The sequence below is a fragment of the Kogia breviceps genome, chromosome 7, assembly GCF_026419965.1.
Source record: "Kogia breviceps isolate mKogBre1 chromosome 7, mKogBre1 haplotype 1, whole genome shotgun sequence".
In the NCBI taxonomy this organism is placed as follows: Eukaryota; Metazoa; Chordata; class Mammalia; order Artiodactyla; family Physeteridae; genus Kogia; species Kogia breviceps.
Window position 1 is genome coordinate 36,352,863 of NC_081316.1, and position 15,913 is coordinate 36,368,775.

Genomic DNA, 15,913 nt, shown 5'->3' on the forward strand with positions numbered 1-15,913 from the left:
TTTGCAATGTTTTCTCTCAGCATATGATTTTTCGCTTTTTGATTCTACTTAAACTGATCTTTGCTATGTAGAAATTCTTTACTAACAGTCAAACTCATTAATCCTTTCTTTTAATGGCTTCTGGATTTTGATCATAATTAGACCAACTTAGCCCATATTCTCTCCTATTTCATTCACATTTCCTTCTGGTACATTTATAGTTTCATTACTACATTTTTAAAAAAAATTATAGTATATACTAAGAGGTATGGTTCCAACTTTACTTCTGTTCAGAAAGCTAACCAATTGTCCCAACATTATTATTAAACAGTCTGTGTTTGCATCCCCCCAAAATTGATACATTGAAATACTAACCCCCAAAATGACGGTATTAGAAGCTGGGGCCTTTCGGAGGTGATTATGTAATGGAGACAGACCAAAACACACAGAAATTTTAGTGAATGCTTAAAGTCCCTGTCTCAATTCATTCAGCACACTATAACAAAAATACCATAAACTGAGTGGTTTGTAAACAACAGAAATTTATTTCTCACAGTTCTGGAGGCTGGAAAGTCTAAGATCAAGGCACAGGTTGACTCTGGCGAGGGCCTGCTTTTTGGTTCACAAACATGACTTCTTGCTGTGTCCTCACATGACAGAGGAGAGTAAGGGGTCCCTCTGGAGATCTGTGTATATTTTGGTTTATTTCTAGATTTTTATTCTGCTCCATTAATCTATACAATCATGTACCAATAATTATTCTAATTATAGAAGCTTGGCAGAATTTGTATCTAGTAAAACAGGTCCACCCTCACTGCCAATTGTTTTCACAGTGCTTCTGGACAATTTTATATGTTTATTTTTGCACAAGAACAAGAAAATCAGATTGTCTGATTTTTTTTAAGTCTTAGCATTTTTTATAGGGATTGCACCAAAATAGAAATTTATGGAACACAGACAATTTTATTTTGTGTTTTCCACTCAGGAACATGGTATGACTTTCAATTTGTTTAAATCATGTTATGTTCTTCAGGAGTTTGGGGTTTTAAAAAGTCTTTTTCATCTAAGTCCTGCATATTAGTTAAGTCTGTTCCTACACATATTATCTTCTGTATTGTTTACTAGTATAAGTGAAGTCTGTTCCATTACATCTTTTTTTAAAAATTATAATTAATTTATTTATTTTTGGCTGCATTGGGTCTTCGTTGCTGCATGTGGGCTTTCTCTAGTTGCGGCGAGTGGGGGCTACTCTTTGTTGTGGTGCGCAGGCTTCTCATTGCGGTGGCTTCTTTTGTTGCAGAGCACAGGCTCTAGGCATGTGGGCTTCAGTAGCTGTGGCATGCTGGCTCAGTAGCTGTGGCTCGCAGGCTCTAGAGTGCAGGCTCAGTAATTGTGGCACATGGGCTTAGTTGCTCCGCAGCATGTGGGATCTTCCCAGACCAGGGCTCAAACCCGTGTCCCCTGCAGTGGTGGGCAGATTCTTAACCACTGAGCCACCAGGGAAGCCCTGTTCCATTATATCTTGAAAATATAATACACCAAAACTACTCCAGAAGAGACAGAATCTAAACAATCTAATTTCTATTGAAGAAATAAGGTTGCCAAAAGGCTACTGCTCTAAGAAGGACATGGCCCAGATGGCTCCAAAGGGAGAATGTGACTGTTCCTGCACATGTGGCCTATATCTGGGTAAGTCAGCACATTTTAATATAACCACTTCACACACAAGAAAGTTTAAAATTGTAAAATGCAATCTATACAACATCACTGCAAACAAAACTATTTTTTTTAAGTTACAAATAAAATATATTAACCACAGCATCAAGAAAATACTGTAACACAGAGCATATATATTTATAGTATGGTTATAGCATATCAGTTTGAAATATTATGTGGCATAAAATATAAAAATATATATAACACAATAGTAAGTGATAATTTCCCAAAAACTTTGATTGAAATATTTGCAAAATTAAAAAAATTTTAAAAAGATCAGTGTGGAATATAGAAGTTTGATAGCACAGTGCTTTGGCAATGGTGTTTGGGAATATCAACACCCACACACTGTTTCCGGAAAGACAAGTTGGCAGCACTACAACCATCCTGGGTAGAACCTTTCTGACCTAGGGAGGCCACTGTCAGGATCTTATTATTCTGCTCTCATATTTATAAAAAGATTTTTAATATTTTATATTTTTACATGCAGCATTATTTCTAATATAAATTAAAACAATTTATGGACAATTTTACATTGGGTTTTTGAGCCATTAAAATAATGTTAATAAGGGATTATCTTAGAGAAATTGCTGAGCTACAAAAGCTAAGTACAGAAGGATATGTATCATTTACTCCAATTAGAGTGTGTGTTCTTTTTTAAGACTATACATACACACACATATATAATTTATATACATATGCATATATATATATATATATATATATATATATATATATATATATATATATATATATAAAATTCTTCTTTAACCTTTTCTGAAGGAAAGAGAACTTCAGACAAGGAAAGTAACAGATCCAGAATCACAGAGCTGGTAATTTGTAAAGGTAGCACTCAAACATACCTAGGTCAATCTGCTTTTTAAAGCCTATATTTAAATTATATTTTTAATTATATACTAACTACTTATTACACCTAGCTCAGATTTAGGTAATTGGGCAACTAAACTAAAACCTGGTAAATCAAAGAAAGAGGTAGAAAAAACAGAATACACTAACATTATTTTATAAAATGATGAAGGAATGTGATTCACTGTTTCTAAAAAAAAAGGAAAAAGTGAATCAATTTTAACTTAGATAATAAAAGCATAAAAAAAGCACCTTACTGTGAATTTCTTCAATGAACTACAAACAGAAATTAATTATGAGTGAGTGATAGCACAATTATGCCACCCAAAGTTAAATTAAATCTGAGAAACCATATGGCCTCCACAGGAGCTTTGTGAATTAAAACAATATTAGGAAAGGAAGTAGGAAGGAGGGAGGGATGGAGGGAGAAGAGAAGGAAGGAAGGATGACATTTTAAATTATAAGCACCTTTTTGAAAAATAAATCTCTACCATCCACTAAATAATATGATACAGAAGCTAGTGCTGCAATATGAAATTTGTCTACCTAATGGAGATAAAAGCAAACAAAAACAATGGTAATAAAACTTAAGAAAACATGTTATTTCATATATTTTTAAGAACTATATTTAAATAATTTCATGAACATGTTCTGTCATGGCACACAGAAATTATATGACCTATATATGAAAAATAGTGTGAATTAAAATATCACTAATGAATCCCACCCTAATTACTCAATTCTATTTTAACATAACAGTGTTCAAAGTGTTGTGGCACAAGGTTAAGGGCATTAAGACTAGTACTAAAACCCTCGTTTGTTTGCTTTTTTTTTAGCTGCCTGTTTTAGGGAAAGTCAATTAACCTACTGGTTTCAAATTTCCTCATGTGAAAAATAGAGATGAATACATACCTGCTATGAATACACCATATCGGTATATTGTATAGCAGCAATGAGACAACATGCTTGAAAGTATTCTGTAAATTATCAAATGCCATTTAAATGTGTCGTATATTTTTTTAAATCTGTAGTCACAGTGTAATATAAAGTATCCCAAATCATTTAAAAATATGAAAGCTCTAGATTATTTAATATTGTTAATTATAGAAAATTATATCCTGAATATACTTCAAAGAGTTAGAAATTGACACACATAATATTTTACATTACAGTATACTTTTGAGAAAACACAAATGCCAAGCAAAATTAATTACACATTGATAAATTAAATGAAAGCATCTTAGGCAAAGTACTAAGGAAAAACACTCCCAGTTTATTAGTAAGCGCCTTTCTGACTTGAGCAGATTTAACCTCTTCAGTAAAAGCGGTAAGTGGAACACAAAATAATTAAACATTCTATGTGTTCCATGGTCACGTATTTTGTCCAAAAATGTATAATATAATATATACAATATTTCTATAAGACTGTTACAAATAAAAAATTAAAAGCAGAAAGGGACTGTGTATAGGTCTATGAACCCAGTAAGATGTGCTTCATATACATAGAAATATTCATAATTACTTAATTTCCCAATGATTAATCTTAAGTTTACTAATACTTGTGCCTTTTCAGTATCTTCTTATGTAATATATAACACAAAAGTCTATTCAGAGCATATTGAAAAAGAAACTTCTAACTACTTTTACTTAATGAATTCTTATGGCATTCATATCAAAAAGTATTTTTAAAAAGACAGCTCAAAGAAAGAAAATGATAGTGCTTTTATAAAAACAAAAATCATAAAATTTTAGAACCAGAAAGGTGTAAAAAATCATTTTATTTTTAAATTTTTTTTTAATATCTTTATTGGAGTATAATTGCTTTACAATGGTGTGTTAGTTTCTGCTTTATAACAAAGTGAATCAGCTATACATAAAAAATCATTTTACAAGTGAAGCCCACAGAGATTCACCACTGTCTAAAATTATTATGTAGATGGTTCCTAAGAAGCCAGGCAGGACTAATGATTCCCAGACTAGAACATGGTTGAAAAAATAAAATAAAAATCTAGGCAAAATCAAACTGTAAATATAAGGCAACATTTTTAATAGTAACATATTTGCTTTACTGGAAACAATGTGGTTTTTTTAGACAAATATTAAATAAATTGTTCCAGCACTTGGGTGCAAACATAAAGACTATAAAAAAAATTCTTAGCCTTTGCTGCAAAAACATATAAAAAGCATACAAAAAAGCCAAGTATAAAGAACTGATAAAAACTAATACTTTAAAAATAAAATAATCTATTTGTCTATAGGGGAATTAGCAAAAACAAAGAAACACATACCATCATTCCCTCATAGGTAATGCTTTGGCCAAAAGATACCAGAGCACCGTATAAATTTCGCAGGCCCAACTTGGCTAGATCACAAGTGAAACACCGCTCTTAGGAAACAGGTATGGAAAATGAAAAGCCAATCTACATGATATTCCAAACAACATAAAAATCAGGAAAAGAGATTTTCAACATATAAAGATTGTTAGTCACTACTGCAACATCATGTAAAGCCCATGAAATAACCTGAGAGAAGTATCTTCTTTTAAATGGAGATGGAAGGGGAATTATAAAAACCTGATGTTACCAATACACATGTTCTGGAAGTAGGAAAGAGTGGCGAAAAATGCCCAGGCAGAAGTATGTAAGTGGCAGAGACGATAATATATTTGACTAAATTAGTGGACTAATTTCCAATGAGGAGGAACAAAAACAGAAAACCTGAACTTTTAGATAACCATGCCAAAGTAGAAAGGGAGTGAAGGAGAAAACGAAGAAGAAAAATGGAAAAATTCACAAGGGAGGAAAAACAAATGACACATTTTTAACACACCCACCCATATACAAAGTGAAAGATCACCTTTGAAATAACCTGAGGCAGTATTAACACTAACTGCAAAATTTAAAGTAACTCAGGGCTTCCCTGGTGGTGCAGTGGTTAAGAATTCGCCTGCCTATGCAGGGGACACGGGTTTGAGCCCTGGTCTAGGAAGATCCCACATGCTGTGGAGCAACTAGGCCTGTGCACCACAACTACTGAGCCTGTGCTCTAGAGCCTGCAAGCCACAACTACTGAGCCCACGTGCCACAATTACTGAAGCCCGCATGCCTAGAGCCTTGCTCCGCAACAAGAGAATCCGCTGCAATGAGAAGCCCACACACTGGAACAAAGAATAGCCCCCACTTGCCACAACTAGAGAGAGCCCATATGCAACAATGAAGATCCAATGCAGCCAAGAATAAAAATTAAACATTTTTTAAAATAAAGTAACTAATAAAGGGGTAAATAAATGAGGTCTTGAAAGAAAGCACATAAAATAAATTCTACCTTACAATATTTGACCCTACCTACCAATACCGACTTCTTAAAATTATTAATTTGTAACTAATTAACACAAACTAAAATAATAATTAAAAGTGCTTTGGTATAGAGCTTATAATTTGAAATGAATAGGAATCACAGTAAATTAAAAATATGGTTTAAGCAAAATTATCTGGATAAGCAAAGGTTAACTAAGCTATGTTACTGTAATTAATAAATTTCAATTTTTAAAAAAGAGTATATTGAATGACAGCACCAATCAGCATTTCTGTTATCAGTATGCTGTACCACAGAACAGCATCATAAAAGTCTTCCATGAAATAAAGCCGGTGTACATGAAATCAACTGCTATCACAATGATGACCTAAGAGAGGATTTCTCCTGCCCAAGATCCACATGAAACATACAATTCTGTAGTCCATGCTACTCACCTTATCTTTGAAGATATGTGGATTTTGGTATATAAAATCTCGGTAACTTTCTGTTCGTACTTTGTCCTAGGGTAGAGAGAGGAAGACACCATGTTTACAGGATAGTCTGAACAAATAAAAATATTTAAGGAAGATATTTGCAAATTTATCACACACTTCTAGTTTCCATAGCTACATTTTGCCTGGAAAACCAAGCCTAATCTTTTTTCCTAAAAGAAAATAATAAAGAATGGAAATAACAACAACACACAAAGAAAACGTTTAAGAACAACACTGAAAGTCAAATAAGACCTAAGGTCTTAAAAATGTACATATTTTTATCTTGACATGCATTATAAGACTTCAATTGATAATTAATGCTAGTAGAAGATGAACATGATGTTTTACTCCTTTAAATAGGGCCTGGAATCTAGAGCCTGATTCCCTGTGGTAGAACTATGTTAAAATATGGGAGGAAAAAACCAAACTAGATAGATGTAAAAGTTACAGTTACATATGAAAAATGATCAACTGAGTATAGTTTCCTAAGAAAGTCACTGATCAGCACCTATCTGATTTATATCCTGTTTTGTTTCTAGAAATGTCTGTAGTAGGAAATGACGCTTAAAAGCTTATAAGCCTAAAAGTCAATCGCTTGAGCCCCGCAGACCATATTGTGAGACTTCACTCTGTAGTCTCACATGACCTGTGACCAAGGCAGGCACTGAATGTTAACATTTATGTTGGTGCATGAACAGAGCTGATTCCCTTTTAAATCACCTCAGCTGAGACATGCTGACAGCAAATTCAGCAGTAAGGGGCTCTGCTGCCAAGTGAGTAAAATGAGTATGATAAAAAATATCTCAGACCGGGAATTCTAGTTTTTGGTTTCACACTAGGTTAAAAAAAAAAAAAATAGTAGTTTCACTAAATACTACAACATAAAACTTTACACAGTCCATACCCTCCAAAAAGAATTTTTTATGCCAATACTTGGATTTAAAAAAAACGTACAAAGGGTTTAAATTAAAAGGCAAGTTGTTTTACTTAATTGCTGGATCTAAAAAAGGGAAATTCCATAATTAATTCCATGTTTTCTGATGGAATTATTTCTAATTGCTTTACAAACAAAATTTTAAATCACGTCTTAAAAATTTAAATCTTTCCCTCGATGTATTTTAAGAATTACTATGTGGCTTCCCTGGTGGCGCAGTGGTTAAGAATCTGCCTGCCAATGCAGGGGACACGGGTTCGAGCCCCGGTCTGGGAAGATCCCACATGCCGCAGAGAAACTAAGCCCATGCGCCACAACTACTGAGCCTGCGCTCTAGAGCCCACGAGCCACAACTACTGGAGCCCACGTGCCACAACTACTGAAGCTGCGAGCCTAGAGCCCATGCTCTGCCACAAGAGAAGCCACCGCAATGAGAAGCTCACGCACAGCAAGGAAAAGTAACCCCCACTCGCTGCAACAAGAGAAAACCCCTGTGCAGCAATGAAGATCCAACACAGCCAAAAATAAATAAATTTTTTAAAAAAGAATTACTATGAGAATTTAATGATTTAAATTAATTTAAAAACTGTCTTTTTTTAAAAAGAAACATACCATTTCATACATTTCTACCATTTTTATACTCTTCTTACATTGTAACCAGTGATTTTTGCTGACACAACAAAACCTACAAAGGGTGAACATCAGTCAAGAAGGCAGTCACTGGGAAAGCTCTCACCAATCACACTGCCTCACCACTGCTCTGACTTAATCACTAGCATCCCAACTCCTGTCCTAAATCCATGCACTGCTGCTCAGCTCAACTACAATCCTTCATCCAGTCTCTTCCTACACATCCATCTGCTTTCGCTCATATGCTCACCCTGGTGCAATGAAATTCAAAGTCTACTAAACACAGTGCCATGGACACAGCAGAGCTTCAATTTAATAAATGAATTTTTGAGAGGAAAATTCACTAAACATGAAAATCCAAGCAAATCAAAGACTAGACCTCAAACCATTTCTAAAATTTTATTCTAACAAAAGACTAATAACTCTTCAATATAAAATAAGGTAATAAACAGAAATAAAGTTATCTTTTGCACTAACCTAGTAAAACTAAGAAGCACAAAAGAAGAATAAAATTAGAGGTCCAATATTAAGAAGCAAGACAATCTTTTAAGGCTAGTACAGTGTAATGGTATAATTCCTACAAATATTTTAAAAATTTAAGTATAAGACCAAAGACAACAGAAAAGTTATGTATTATAAATTTTACCTATATAAGTAACAGTATGTTTTAAATGTATAGGCTCATGAAGGTGGAGAGAATGCAAGAGTCAGCTGCAGATACAATGAGAAAAATGCAGTAATGAAAACTTATTTAATGGTACTATAATCTGTGATAAATGTTCACCACGATGAACAATGTTTTACTTGGGGGGAAAAAAAAGGAGAGAGAGTGATGCATCTCCGATTTATAACATTAGCAACAATGACTCTTCTTCAGAAAGATAAAGTGGCAAAGGATTTTGAAAGTTAACGTCCACTGTCCCGTTATCTCTTGAATTCAAAAAGGTTAGCTTCACCTTGACTCTGGAAAGTAAGATTACAAACTATCTTTATTTATAATTATAATCACAACATATGCCAAAAAATTGTCATTAAAATACCTGTGACTAGTAAGTAACAAAAAATCCAAATAATATTCTTATAAAAGCAAGGCCAATTCTAACCATAAAAATAAGTCCTGTATGCATGGCTTCTCAATTTTAATTTATTTATAAAGATCATATGAGACTCCAGTAGTAGCACAACGTTGAACAAATTATGTGTGTTAAGAATTGTTTTGATAAGAAACAGAAGAAATATTGCTTGATATAAGGCACATTTCATATTCATCCACAGTATGTAACCTAACAAAACATAAAATTGACAAATAGTTCTTTTTGAATGAAATATATCCGTATTGCCTAAGAAGACTTAATCAAGTTATCTCCAAGGAGAAAGTGGTTACATTATATAACAGCAAAGGGGAATTAAGGCATGGAAAATTATATTATTAAGGAGTCTTAAGTGATTCTCTAAAAATGAAAACACAGCACTGGAAACTTCCAGCTGGAACTTCTTAAATATATATGTACATCAAAAGGACTTAAAATATTCCATCAGGTGTAAAGATCCTCTAGTTGTTGATACAGAGCTACAAGGGTCCAGGACAGAGATTTGGAAGTAAGTCCAAATGGATTTCCCTGAAGACTGTACTGCGAGCACTCAGATGTACTATCTTCTAGGAGTCTCAGTAACCTTATCTGTCTGAAAAACCCAATACAATTTCCATATCAAAAGCATTAAAGGTTCATGGCATTTAAACTGATGGGGTGATTTAAAATGGCAAACATGGGCTTAGACTAACTCCTTTAAAGGAAATATTCTAGACACAATAAAATTAATTTTAACAGAGAAAATGGAGTATGTCAATTTCTTTTAAACAAATTCACTCTGGACTTAATTTATTACTTAGCAACAGTTATAAGATAACTGTTATTTGTAATGCTATGCAACTACCCAAGTGACAACAAAAAGCACAACCAACTGTGACAAGTCATTAGCAAAGAAATGACATGACACTGCTTTAAAAGACCCCAAGTAATTACAATTACTATTAATCAGCAAACCTCCACTCTGTGATCCTGCAACACTGACTCAACAAAATATATACATACTAACTACCCCTGGTTATTTTAAATGGGCATGTTTCAAGGAACACAGTCTTGGGGTGTCCATAAAATAAACCAATCTTTTAAGGAAGGTGATTCAGAAAGAAATTTTTCGTTTGTTGGTTTTTAAGAAAAAAAAAAGTAGTGGCATCTAAAATTCACAGAGATAAACATTAAAGTTTTCAGTAATTTTTACACTCCAACATTTATTTTACTCTAGTTAGATATTTTCAGTTTTACTGAATTAAAAACCGTTTTGCTATTTTATAATCTATAATACATGATAAAATGTACATAATATACCAGGTAAACCTAGAAATCTACTTATAGTTTATATGGACATTACCATTATAAAAATTAAAACCAACCAAATTCAAGTATCTGATTTAGGAAATTCTTCTATATAGCAATGATTTCAAATGTAAAAAAGTAATGTCATAACTGTGAGAATTATTTATAATTAACTTCGTACCAAAGAATTATTATTAGCCCAAACTAAAGTCAGTACTGCTAATTAAAACACTAAAATTAATCATTTCCTTCACACATTAAACGGCAATCATATTTTTCTTCCTATTTAGAAGCTGCTCTTGAGAAGACTAAAATCGTCAGCAATTTTTTCGAATGTTATATTTCCAGCAAAAGGTAATCTCATAATAAAAATTAATAATGATTTTAAACAGAATTTACAGTGTCTCTGATGCTTCTATAATCTTTTCAATGCAAGATGAGCTATGAAGCTCCAAAAAGATTTAAAAAGCAGTTCTCAAAAAACCAAAAACGCAGTTCTCCCATATGTATTAAGAACCTTTTTTACTCTATTTTTCCTTTAGTATGGATTTGGTACATTTGTGCTCTTTTCTAACCTTTAGCATTTCTTCATGTATCCCATAATGCCCGTATGAGCTGAAATAAACACCATCCTCATCCTCCTGGAGGTCTGCAATGGCAGTTGTAGATGACGAGCAGGTTCTGACATCTGAGTTCATCACAAAATCCTGAGCAAATTGTCTGTAATCAATTTGAAATACACCCTTGAGACAAGTTTACTGGACCATGAAAAAAGAAAGGCTAGAGGCTGAGGAAGAGGAAGGGGGAGGAGGGGAGTGCGGAGTGTGATGAGCCTTCTAAATCACATTCTATCTTAAGCAACGGAAAGCTCCCCCTGCTGGATCTTAAGCAACGGCATATTCAAACCCAGCTGGAAGCATTCCTTCTACAAATCACAAAAGCACTGCCAACTATGCAGGCTATGGCTGTTTTATCTTTCAAGTGAACAAAACAAGCACACTATGACTTTATTCAACTTTATTACTTCTATTGTTCCAAATCTTATTTTAGTAGCTGAATCAATATAGCATATTCCAATGCTATGAATATTCTTTAAAACCATAGTATCTAATGGAAGGGTTATATAGGCAGAAAGCAGACCCAAATTGGGAATTATTTACACACATCAACACCATCCGCTCAGGCTCTAAAACTCAGTTCCTTCTCTGATCACAATACATCAAGAATCTATGAGGTATATATGGGAGAGAAGTGTAAAGAGGCACATAATAGAGTTGTTGGTTACTAGATTACCCAGCATAAAATCTCAGAAAAAGGGAAACTACAATCAGCTATACTATTTTTCCTGGGGACATTCTGGCAAACCATCAAATGGGTAATTGGGCAATAGCAACCAACTTACAAATCTAATAGGTTAAGCTAGAGGTATATACACTCGGTAGTAATGCAGAATCTCAGACACTACCTATTTCAGGCCTCCTGAATCAGAATCTAGTTTAACAAGATACCCAGGTGATTCGTATGCACATTAAATTCTGACAAGTACTAAGCCAGCAGAATGTTAATTTACTCACTAGAGAAAACCATCCTATGTAGCTGGTTTTCTGATTACATACTTCATCATAATTATATTTTGATTCTTTAAAAACAAAAATTTCAACCCTGTATTTTCCCCAAGCCTAAAAAATATTAATCCTTACACTTTAACAAGTCCAGGAGAGGAAAAGTAAAATGGAGAAATCTATTAGAAATAAGGTAATTCAGGACTTCCCTGGTGGTGCAGTGGTTAAGAATCCGCCTGCCGGTGCAGGGGACACGGGTTCGAGCCCTGGTCTGGGAAGATCCCACATGCCACAGAGCAGCTAGGCCTGTGCAACACAGCTACTGAGCCTGCACTCTAGAGCTCTTGCGCTACAACTACTTAAGCCCACAACAAGGGAAGCAGCCACCGCAATGGGAGGCCTGTGCACCACAAAGAAGAGTGGCCCCCGCTCACCGCAACTAGAGAAAGCTCGCGTGCAGCAACGAAGACCCAACGCAGCCAAAATTAAATAAATAAATAAATATATTTTTTTAAAGAAATAGGTAATTCAAAGGAAGGCAATATCAAGGAACAAAAAGCACTCAAGAGGAAAACACTCCCCAGAACAATTATCATTAATACAAAAGTAATTATAAAGAAATATAAGAGGACAGATAAAACTACAGAATTTTATGTTAATCAACTATATCCACAATGTATAAAAAATACTGCATATCTTTAATATTATTGAAATTAAATATCTACACTGTGCTTTCCAGTATATGAAATATTTTACCATAGTCTACCTTTTTATGAATTATATTATTTTGGGGATCTAAACAATTAATTTTCTATAAGATTGATAAATTACTTCATTCTTTGCAGATCCTCACGTGCTCCAGCTAACGCAGCTTCAGCAGACAGTGCTCTGGCTTCCATGTGTTTCAATTTTTCAACAACTGATGTATTTTCACCGAGTCCATTGGGGTATGAGAATGGAACTGACACAGGTTCATAAAGATCTTCTACATCTAAACAAATAAATGGACATTATCATCAGGCCATCTTATAACAATGAAGCACATGTAAATGTGTTACAAATAAGTATATACTAAGTGCCTATTATGTGGCCAACTGAGAAAAATTAGTACTTTTAATTAAATAAATATTTAATATCCAAACTATTCCAATTTGAGTTTAAAGAGCATGCTGTTAGTCTAAGCTTTTCACTAGCTGGCTAAACTGAACACATAAATAAGCATTAATTGTACTGAACCAAACCCAGGAAGAAACAAAAAAGTAGAAAAAACTCATATTTATTGATCATCAGGTATCTTTCAAGTTCATGCATTACATCTCACTCCATCTTCAAAACAAACCTAAAATATAAACATTTATCCCTATTTTAAGACATGGAAAAAATAAATTTCAGAGAAATTGACTAGCCCAAAGCCATGCAGCTGTTTAATGAAGGAACTACAATTCAAACCCATGCCTGCCTTCCCAGCCCGTGTTCTTGCCACCACACAGGGCCACCTCCAGCCTCTGGGTCTTTATCTGTAGAATAACAGGTATGACATTTAGATATTCCTTAAGGACAGTGTGTAGGTAAGGAATTCTGTACATTCAATAACTTTATCATTGTGGGTAAGGTGGTGTGCAATCTATACACTGTCTTATTGCTGACATTATTAAATATCCTAATTCCTAATATTATTAAAAATTCTTGATTTAAATTTAATTTCACTATATGTAAATCATTAACTCTGCAAACAGAAGTTAATATATGGAACTAGTGAGTTTTACAAAATCCCAATGTCCACTGACCGGTCTAATTAACTGTCAAATCAACTTAAAGCAATAAAAACAAGGCAGATATTATACTGTCTCCTCAGTACGAGGGAAACAGGACTTTTTTTTTCCCTATTCAGTTTTTAACTGCAACAATTCTTTAGAGCTGGGACAAAATAACTAAGCTTAACAAATATATGATAATATTATAACTTAGAGACTAGAGCCTAAATTGAACTTGTTATAAAAGCAGTATGGGTGTGCCACGAAGCTCTAAACAGTCTAGCAGAATACTGACTCATTGTTTTAAAAAACTATAGATTCATCCACTATTTAGTTCACCAAAAATTAAGGAGAGCAACAAAATATTGCCAAACTATTAAAGGATGGTGTACCATATTTTCTACTTCCTACTAAAACTCTCATTGTGTACCTTGTCTTTAAAATTCTTCACACCGTCTGCAAACCACCTTGTTAGTTTAAGTTATGGATTAGAACTAAACAAAGAAAGTGGTTTCTTTGTTTTGGCTAGTTTCTCTATTTTGCTTTCTGCTGCAAGAAGTGAGTCAGAATAAAAGCTGTTAGCATTAATAACACAGTTGTCCCTTGGTATCTGTGGGGGATTTGTTCCAGGACCCCCCTCCCTCAGATACCAAAACCCGCAGATGCTCAAGCCCTTGGATAAATGGCGTACTTACATATAACACTTTAAATCATCTCTAGATTCCTTATAATACCTAACACAATGTAAATGCTATTCAAATAGTTATAAATACAGTGTAAATAGTTGTCACCGGGCAGCAAATTCAAGTTTTACTTTTTGAATTTCTGGAATTTTTTTTTCCTGAATATTTCTGATCCAAGGTTGGTTGAATCCAAAAATGCAGAACTCCCAGATATGAAGGCCAACTGTACACAGATAATTATATATTAAAGGTTAAGTGTATAGCTTTGAAAAGGAGAAACGATTCAGTAAACATTAAGATGCATAACTATATGAAAACAGTCTAAAGTCCTAAACCATATTCAGGAAGATGAATTTCCACATCTACATTCTGTCTCAGGAGGTTCAAATCACCTGGATACTTCATTTTGGCAGCTGAAAATTACCATAAAAATAGTCAATTTATCAAGAAGATGTAACAATTATAAATGAGAATAAACCTCACGAGAGCTTCAAAATACACGAAGCAAAAGCTGATAGAATTAATGGCAAAAAAAGACAATCCTCCAATCACAGTCAGAGATTTAAATACACCCCTATCAACAACTGACAGGGATTCCCAGGTGGTGCAGTGGTTGACAGTCTGCCTGCCAATGCAGAGGACACGGGTTCGATCCCTGGTCCAGGAGGATCCCACATGTCGCGGAGTGGCTGGGCCCGTGTGCCATGGCTATTGAGCCTGTGCTCTGGAGCCTGCGTGCCACAACTGCTGAGGCCCACGTACCTGGAGCCCGTGCTCCACAGAGAGGGAAGCCGCTGCAGTGAGAAGCCCGTGCACCGCAACGAGGAGTGGCCCCCACTTGCCGTGGCTGGAGAGAGCCCGCGCAGCAACGAAGGCCCAATGCAGCCGAAAATAAATAAATAAAATAAATAAATTTATTAAAAAAAAAAAAAAACACAACTGACAGAGGTAGATTTTCAAAAATCCAAAAAGACATAAAAGATCTGAACAAAAATATTCAGCACCGTGAATTATTTATAGAATACTGCACCCAATAACTGTATCTTGACACTTTTGAAGAACACTGATCAGTAATATAGTAGACTGTCCCTCAACCTGGGATCAACTGATGATTTTTCATTATTAGAATGAGGTTAAACATTTTTGGCAAGAACAGCAGAGAAATGACGTTGCCTCCTCAGAGCATTACACCAAGGGGTTCATGGCATCAGTACACTTATTACTGGTGATGTTAACCTTGATCACTTGGTTATGGTAGTGTCTGCTCAGTTTTTCCACTCAAAAGTTTAACAGCTCCTTTGTAGTTAACAAATTTCTTGGGGGACATACTTTGAACTATGCAAATCCTATCTCACCGGCCTAAATTTTCGCCCACTAATCTTAGCATGCATGGGTTGCTCTTTTCTACAAGTTACTACTGTGGTGTTTGCCTAATGCCGATTTTCTGTTTCTCTTTTCCCTTTGACATTTATTAATAGGAATTCTACGCTGAAGCTGAGCTACTACTTCCCATTATTTGGTTGATTATTCATGTCAATAAGAATTCATGGACATTTATTTTATCCTATGGGTTAAAACCCAATACTGTCATTTTCTGTATTGATTAAATTCTTCTAGCTTTG

At 34.4% G+C, this 15,913-nt stretch overlaps 1 protein-coding gene across 3 annotated transcripts in view; it reads right to left on the reverse strand.

Moving 5' to 3' along the window:
* The window catches only part of PRMT3 (protein arginine methyltransferase 3), a 140,955-nt gene that overhangs the window by 115,668 nt on the left and 9,374 nt on the right, over positions 1-15,913 (reverse strand). For all 3 annotated transcript variants that reach the window (XM_059070158.2, XM_059070159.2, XM_059070161.2), the window contains exons 6-8: positions 12,686-12,845; positions 10,868-11,012; positions 6,312-6,377 (exon numbers count right to left, since the gene is read on the reverse strand). In XM_059070158.2, coding sequence (XP_058926141.1) covers positions 6,312-6,377; positions 10,868-11,012; positions 12,686-12,845 — 371 coding nt within the window. The remainder of the gene's footprint in view (positions 1-6,311; positions 6,378-10,867; positions 11,013-12,685; positions 12,846-15,913) is intronic.